The sequence below is a fragment of the Pezoporus wallicus genome, unplaced genomic scaffold, assembly GCF_028554395.1.
Source record: "Pezoporus wallicus isolate ANWC-B61680 ecotype Strahan unplaced genomic scaffold, APGP_CSIRO_Pwel_v1 contig_9137, whole genome shotgun sequence".
Taxonomy (NCBI): domain Eukaryota; kingdom Metazoa; phylum Chordata; class Aves; order Psittaciformes; family Psittacidae; genus Pezoporus; species Pezoporus wallicus.
In genome coordinates this window covers 1-8,994 of record NW_026642332.1, presented here as the reverse complement: position 1 = coordinate 8,994, position 8,994 = coordinate 1, and the positions used below count along the sequence as shown (strand labels likewise).

The window sequence follows — 8,994 nt, the reverse complement described above, 5'->3', positions numbered from 1 at the left end:
GACCACCCATTGACCACCCATTGACCACCCATTGATCACCCATTCCCCACCCATTGACCACCCATTGACCACCCATTGACCACCCATTGATCACCCATTCCCCACCCATTGACCACCCATTCCCCACCCATTGACCACCCATTGGCCACCCATTGATCAACCATTGACCACCTATTGACCACCCATTGATCACCCATTCCCCACCCATTGACCACCATTGACCACCCATTGGCCACCCATTGACCAACCATTGACCTCCCATTGCCCACCCATTGCCCACCCATTGCCCCCCCATTGCCCCCCATTGCCCCACCTTGCCCTCGGCCACCGTCTCCGTGTCCCCACTCAAGCCAGGCCGGAGCCCCCCGGCCACCTCCAAGGGTTCTCCAATGGCCTCATAGCCCAACCTCAACAGCACCGGCGTCACCGTGTCCCTCGGACACCCCTGCACGCATGGACACCCCCATTGACCCCCATTGCCTCCATGGGGCTGCCCCATAACTCCCCCCCCCCTCCTTCCCAAGGACCCACCACCAAGGCTATGGGGTAGGTCCTGCACTGTTGGCCAAGCCCTAGTTGGATGCTCCCATTGAGGACGTCGGCGCCGGCAACAAAGATGGCGCGGGCCACGGTCCTCCCGGGGTCCAGGGCTGCCCGGTACCGCAGCCTGGTGGCCACTTGGCTTCCTATGGGGAGAAGAGGGGGGGCTGAAGGCGTCTGGATGGGGGTTTGGAGGGTTATGGTTATGGTTAGGGTTAGGGTTAGGGTTAGGGTTGGGGTTGGGGTAAGGTTTAGGGTTATGGTTATGGTTAGTGTTAGGGTTAGGGTTATGGTTAGGGTTAGGGTTAGGGTTATGGTTAGGGTTACGTTTAGGGTTATGGTTATGGTTATGGTTATGGTTATGGTTAGTGTTAGGGTTAGGGTTATGGTTAGGGTTAGGGTTAGGGTTAGGGTTAGGGTTAGGGTTAGATTTAGGGTTAGGGTTAGGGTTAGGGTTCGGGTTAGGGTTGGGGTTGGGGTTATGGTTATGGTTAGGGTTATGTTTAGGGTTAGGTTTAGGGTTAGGGGTAGGGTTATGGTTATGGTCAGGGTTAGGGTTAGGTTTAGGGTTATGGTTATGGTTAGGTTTTGGTGTAGGGTTAGGCATAGGATTAGGGTTATGGTTAGGGTTAGTGTTATTTTTAAGGTTACGGTTCTGGTTAGGTTTCTAGTTAGGGTTAGGGTTAGGTTTAGGGTTGGGGTTGGGGTTATGGTTATGGTTAGGTTTAGGGTTAGGGTTATGGTTAGGGTTATTGGTATGGTTAGGGTTAGGATTAGGGTTAGTTTTATGGTTAAGGTTATGGTTAGGGTTAGGGTTATGGTTAAGGTTATGGTTAGGGTTAGCGTTAGGTTTAGCTGTTAGGGTTGTGGTTAGGGTTAGGGTTAGTGTTAGGGTTAGGGTTCGGGTTAGGGTTAGGGTTAGGGGTTAGGGTTAGGGTTAGGTTTAGGATTAGGGTTAGGGTTAATGTTAGGATTAGGGTTATGGGTATGGTTAGGTTTATGGTTAGGGGTTTGGGTTATGGTTATGGTTAAGGTTTGGGTTAGGGTTAGGGTTAGGATAGGGTTAATGTTAAGGTTATGGTTATGGTTATTGTTAGTGTGCGTTGATGTCCATTTGGGGCTCACCGAATCTATCCGGGGTCTTCTTGGAGGTCCGGAAGCAGATCCTGGCCTTGGCCACCTCCCTATGGGGCTGCTCCTCCTCTTGGCAGCCCAAGGAGGACACCGGGATCTGGGGGGGCTCGAAGGTCACCAGGACCTTGATCTTGAGGAGGGGGCGGGACCTGGTGGGGTTGGGGGCGTGGTCACCATGGGGGTGGTCGCTATGGGGTTGGTTGCCCTGGGGTTGGTCGCTGTGGTGATAATGATGGTTGCCATGGGGATGGGGATGGTGATGGTCACCATAGGGATGGTCACCATAGGGATGGTCACCATGGGATGGGGATGGTCACCATGGTGATGGTTGCCATGGGGATGGGGATGGTGATGGTCACCATGGGATGGGGATGATGATGGTCACCATGGGATGGGGATGATGATGGTCACCATGGGATGGGGATGATGATGGTCACCATGGGATGGGGATGATGATGGTCACCATGGGATGGGGATGATGATGGTCACCATGGGATGGGGATGATGGTGGTCACCATGGGATGGGGATGATGATGGTCACCATGGGATGGGGATGATGATGGTCACCATGGGATGGGGATGATGATGGTCACCATGGGATGGGGATGATGGTGGTCACCATGGGATGGGGATGATGATGGTCACCATGGGATGGGGATGATGATGGTCACCATGGGATGGGGATGATGATGGTCACCATGGGATGGGGATGATGATGGTCGCCATGGCGATGGTCGCCATGGGGATGGGGTTGGTACCTGAGGAGCAGGACCTGGCCGTGGGCCCCGATGGCCACATCCGGTAGGTTGTCCCCGCTCAGGTCCCGCCCCCCGCTCAGCGCCTGCCCGAAGTGGTGTGGGGACGAGGGGAAGGAGGAGCCGGCGATGCGCTGTGGGGACAAGGGGATCCAATGGGGCGCAATGGGGCACAATGGGATCCAATGGATGCAGTGGGGCACAATGGGATCCAATGGATGCAGTGGGGCACAATGGGATCCAATGGATGGAATTGGACACAATGGAATCCAATGGATGGAATGGGACACAATGGGGCACAACGGGATCCAATGGGACACAATGGATGCAATGGGGCACAATGGGGCACAACGGGATCCAATGGGACACAATGGATGCAACGGGGCACAATGGGGCACAACGGGATCCAATGGGACACAATGGATGCAACGGGGCACAATGGGGCACAACGGGATCCAATGGGACACAATGGATCCAACGGGGCACAATGGGGCACAACGGGATCCAATGGGACACAATGGATGCAACGGGGCACAATGGGGCACAACGGGATCCAATGGGACACAATGGATGCAACGGGGCACAATGGGGCACAACGGGATCCAATGGGACACAATGGATACAATGGGGCGCAATGGGGCACAACGGGATCCAATGGGACACAATGGATGCAACGGGGCACAATGGGGCACAACGGGATCCAATGGGACACAATGGATGCAACGGGGCACAATGGGGCACAACGGGATCCAATGGGACACAATGGATGCAACGGGGCACAATGGGGCACAACGGGATCCAATGGGACACAATGGATGCAATGGGGCACAATGGGGCACAACGGGATCCAATGGGACACAATGGATGCAACGGGGCACAATGGGGCACAACGGGATCCAATGGGACACAATGGATGCAACGGGGCACAATGGGGCACAACGGGATCCAATGGGACACAATGGATACAATGGGGCGCAATGGGGCACAATGGGTTCCAATGGGACACAATGGATACAATGGGGCGCAATGGGGCACAGTGGGTTCCAATGGGATCCAATGGATGCAATGGGGCACAATGGGATCCAACGGGACACAATGGACCCAATGGGGCACAATGGGATTCAATGGAGGACAATGGCAGCCAATGGGGGACAATGGATATCCCCCCATAGACATCCCATAGACACCCTGTAGATTCGTGTCTCCCTACCCCATATCCCATACCCCATATAGCCCATATTCCCTATATCCAATATACCCCATACCCCCCATACCCCCTACACCCCCCATACGCCCCATACCCCCCATAGCCCCCATACCCCCCCCATTCCCTATGCCCGTACCTGGCTGTACTCCTGTCTCACCCCACTGCTGTGCCCCCGGAAGACGTAGACGGCGCCGCCCCCCAGCTCCTCCATGGGGGCCCCCACGGCCACCTCGGGCCACCCATCCCCATCCACGTCCCCCAGTGGGGCCAGGCTGGACCCAAAGCGCCCCAAAGGGTGCCCGGCCTGGCCCCGCAGGGAGCCCTGGCAATGGAGGTGCCCCCCCTATAGGTACATGGGGGGTGGGAGGGGACAGGGGGTGGCATGGTGGTCAATGGGGGTGGATATGGGGTGAGGGGGAGCTCATCTATGGGGTGAGGGGGAGCTCATCTATGGGGTGACATGGAGCTCAAAGGGGGTGGAGATGGGGGGAGGGGGAGCTCATCTGTGGGGTGAGGGGGAGCTCATCTATGGGGTGACATGGTGGTCAAAGGGGGTGGATAGGGGGTGAGGGGGGCTCATCTATGGGGTGAGGGGGAGCTCATCTATGGGGTGACATGGTGGTCAATGGGGGTGGATATGGGGTGAGGGGGGCTCATCTGTGGGGTGAGGGGGAGCTCATCTATGGGGTGAGGGGGAGCTCATCTATGGGGTGACATGGTGGTCAATGGGGGTGGATATGGGGTGAGGGGGGGCTCATCTATGGGGTGAGGGGGAGCTCATCTATGGGGTGACATGGAGGTCAAAGGGGGTGGAGATGGGGTGAGGGGGAGCTCATCTGTGGGGTGAGGGGGAGCTCATCTATGGGGTGAGAGAGAGCTCATCTATGGGGTGAGGGGGAGCTAGGGGTGAGAGAGAGCATCTATGGGGTGATAGGGAGCTCAATGGGGGCATCTATGGGGTGAGGGGAGCTCATCTATGGGGTGATATGGAGCTCATCTATGGGTGATGGGGACGTCAATGGGGCCATCTATGGGGTGATATAGAGCTCATCTGTGGGGTGATATGGGGCTCATCTATGGGGTGATATGGGGCTCATCTATGGGGTGATGGGGAGCTCATCAATGGGGTGATGGGGGGCTCATCTATGGGGTGATGGGGGGCTCATCTATGGGGTGATGGGGAGATCATCTATGGGGTGAGATGGAGCTCAATGGGTCCATCTATGGGGTGGGACCCACCTTGGTCCGGAGGCTGCAGACGACCACGCGGCCGCCGCTGTTGGCCCCATAGAACATGGGGGCTCCCACCAGCACCACGTTGTCCAGCCCATCCCCATCGGGGTCTAGGGAGCAGAGGGAGGCCCCAAAGTAGGAGCCCACCTATGGGGGAGGGAGGAGATGTGGGGCTGCCCCATAGCGGGGGCATCAAGCAAGACCCATAAGTCAAGCAAGACCCATAGATCACCCAAGACCCATTCATCACCCAAGACCCATAGATCAACCAAGACCCATAGATCAACCAAGACCCATCCATCACCCAAGACCCATCACAAGACCCATCCATCACCCAAGACCCATTCATCACCCAAGACCCATAGATCAACCAAGACCCATAGATCAACCAAGACCCATCCATCACCCAAGACCCATCCATCACCCAAGACCCATCCATCACCCAAGACCCATAGATCACCCAAGACCCATAGATCAACCAAGACCCATAGATCACCCAAGACCCATAGATCACCCAAGACCCATAGATCAACCAAGACCCAGAGAGCACCCAAGACCCATAGATCACCCAAGACCCATAGATCACCCAAGACCCATCCATCACCCCCCATGTCCCCCCCTACCCCTGATGCGCCCCATAACCACGTCTCTTCACCTGTGTCCCCATGGCCTGGCCCAGCACCTCCCCGCTATGGGGCTGGAGCAGGAGGACGCGGCCAACGTGGTTGGACCGGGGGGCCCCGAGCGCCAGCGCCCGGCCCCATGGAAGAGACAGGGGCTCCATCACGTACCCTATGGCACAAGGGACCCCATTGGTCATCATGGGACATCGATGACGTCATTGGTCATCATGGGACATTGACGATCCCATTGGTCATCATGGGACGTCGATGATGTCATTGGTCACCATTGGGACATCGATGACGTCATTGGTCACCATGGGGACATCGACGACCCCATTGGTCATCATGGGACATCGATGACGTCATTGGTCACCATGGGACATTGATGTCATCAATCATCATGGGACATCGATGACGTCATTGGTCACCATGGGGACATCGACGACCCCATTGGTCATCATGGGACATCGATGACGTCATTGGTCACCATGGGGACATCGACGACCCCATTGGTCATCATGGGACATCGATGACGTCATTGGTCATCATGGGGACATCAAGAACCCCATTGGTCATCATGGGACATCGATGATGTCATTGGTCACCATGGGGACATCAATGATGTCATCAATCATCATGGGACATCGATGACGTCATTGGTCACCATGGGGACATCAAGAACCCCATTGGTTATCATGGGACATCGATGACGTCATTGGTCACCATGGGGACATCGATGACGTCATTGGTCATCATGGGACATCGATGACGTCATTGGTCACCATGGGGACATCGACGACGTCATTGGTCATCATGGGACATCGATGACGTCATTGGTCACCATGGGGACATCGATGACCCCATTGGTCCTCATGGGGACCCCAATGTCTCCCATAGACCCCATGAGGCCCCCAAGGCCCCCAGGGCTGCCCCACACGGTGCCTGTGGGGGGGTCCTCACCCAGGTAGGAATCACTGGGGACCCCAGAGGCGTTGAGGAACGCGGCTGCCCCATTGGCCCCATAGGAAAAGGCGCCTCCGGCCCAGGAGTAGGCACCCACAGCACCCAGGATGGGTCCATCCTGCGCCATGGGGGGGACATAGGGTCACACCATGGGGATACCATGGGGATGCGATGGGGATGCTATGGGGTTGCTATAGGGATGCGATGGGGATGCTATGGGGATGCTATGGGGTTGCTATGGGGATCTATGGGGTTGCTATAGGGATGCGATGGGGATCTATGGGGATGCTATGGGGATGCGATGGGGATGCGATGGGGATGCTATGGGGTTGCTATAGGGATTCTATGGGGATGCTATGGGGATGCTATGGGGATTCGATGGGGATCTATGGGGTTGCTATAGGGATTCTATGGGGATGCTATGGGGATGCTATGGGGATTCGATGGGGATCTATGGGGTTGCTATAGGGATTCTATGGGGATCTATGGGGATGCTATGGGGATGCGATGGGGATGCTATGGGGATGCTATGGGGTTGCTATAGGGATGCGATGGGGTTGCTATGGGGATGCTATGGGGTTGCTATAGGGATGCGATGGGGTTGCTATGGGGATGCTATGGGGATGCGATGGGGATGCTATGGGGATGCTATAGGGATTCTATGGGGATGCTATGGGGATGCTATGGGGATGCGATGGGGATGCTATGGGGATGCTATAGGGATTCTATGGGGATGCTATGGGGATGCTATGGGGATGCTATAGGGATTCTATAGGGACGCTATGGGGATGCTATGGGGATGCTATAGGGATTCTATGGGGATGCTATGGGGATTCTATGGGGATCTATGGGGATGCTGTGGGAATGCTATGGGGATGCTATGGGGATGCTCTGGGGACACCACAGGGACACCATAGGAATACCATAGGGATAATATAGGGACATTATAGGGGTACTCTAGGGATCCCATAGGGATACTATAGGGATACTATAGGGATACTATAGGGATACCATAAGGATATTATAGGGGTACTATAGGGATACCATAGGGATAATATAGGGATACCATAGGGATATTATAGGGGTACTATAGGGATACCATAGGGATAATATAGGGATACTCTAGGAACATTATAGGGATACTATAGAGATACCATAGGGATACTATAGGGATACCATAGCGATACTATAGGGATACTATAGGAGTACTATAGGGATACTATAGGGGTACCATAGGGATACTATAGGGATACCATAGGGGTACTATAGGGATACCATTGGGATAATATAGGGATACTATCGGGATACCATAGGGATACTATAGGGATACTATAGGGGTACTATAGGGATACTATAGGGATACCATAGGGGTACTATAGGGATACCATTGGGATAATATAGGGATACCATAGGGATACTAAAGGGATACCATAGGGGTACTATAGGGATACCATTGGGATAATATAGGGATACTATAGGGATACCATAGGGATACTATAGGGATACTATAGGGATACTATAGGGATACAATAGGGATACTATAGGGATACCATAGGGGTACTATAGGGATACCATTGGGATAATATAGGGATACCATAGGGATACTAAAGGGATACCATAGGGGTACTATAGGGATACCATTGGGATAATATAGGGATACCATAGGGATACTAAAGGGATACCATAGGGGTACTATAGGGATACCATTGGGATAATATAGGGATACTATAGGGATACCATAGGGATACTATAGGGATACTATAGGGGTACTATAGGGATACTATAGGGATACCATAGGGGTACTATAGGGATACCATTGGGATAATATAGGGATACCATAGGGATACTAAAGGGATACCATAGGGGTACTATAGGGATACCATTGGGAGGGATACCATTGGGATAATATAGGGATACCATAGGGATACTAAAGGGATACCATAGGGGTACTATAGGGATACCATTGGGATAATATAGGGATACTATAGGGATACTATAGGGATACTATAGGGATACCATAGGGATACTATAGGGATACTATAGGGGTACTATAGGGATACTATAGGGGTACTATATGGATACTATAGGGATAATATAGGGATACTCTAGGGACATTATAGGGATAATCTAGGGATCCTCTGGGGCTCCTCTGGGGATCCTCTGGGGCCCAGACCGGGCTGAGGAGGGCGCTGAAACCCTCCTGGGCCATCTCGAGCTGGAAGGCGCTGGCGTGGGCGGTGGCGGTGCCCTCGAGGGAGAAGATCCGGTCCTGGAGCTGGCTCTGGATGCCCCGGAGGGCCTCGAAGTTGTCGACGCGGAAGACGTGGTCCTCGGGGGGCCGGGAGGCGATGGACTGGAGCTCGGCCACGGCCGCAGGGAGGTGGAAGGCGCTGCCCACCTGGAAGGGATGGGGAGGGATGGAAGAGGGATGGATGGATGATGGATGATGGATGGATGATGGATGATGATGGATGGATGATGGATGATGGATGATGGATGGATGGATGGATGGGATGATGATGTATGGATGATGTATGGA

At 54.3% G+C, this 8,994-nt stretch overlaps 1 protein-coding gene across 1 annotated transcript; it reads right to left on the bottom strand.

Moving 5' to 3' along the window:
• Positions 1-313: 313 nt before the first annotated feature.
• On the bottom strand, positions 314-8,853 carry LOC130609692 (integrin alpha-M-like; the record flags this gene model as incomplete). The annotated part of the gene is made up of 9 exons (XM_057428910.1): positions 314-445; positions 532-686; positions 1,666-1,823; positions 2,433-2,563; positions 3,773-3,979; positions 4,876-5,016; positions 5,525-5,661; positions 6,453-6,573; positions 8,629-8,853. Coding segments are annotated over 9 exons (1,407 nt in total), but the record flags the coding sequence as incomplete, so codon positions are not given.
• Positions 8,854-8,994: the final 141 nt, after the last annotated feature.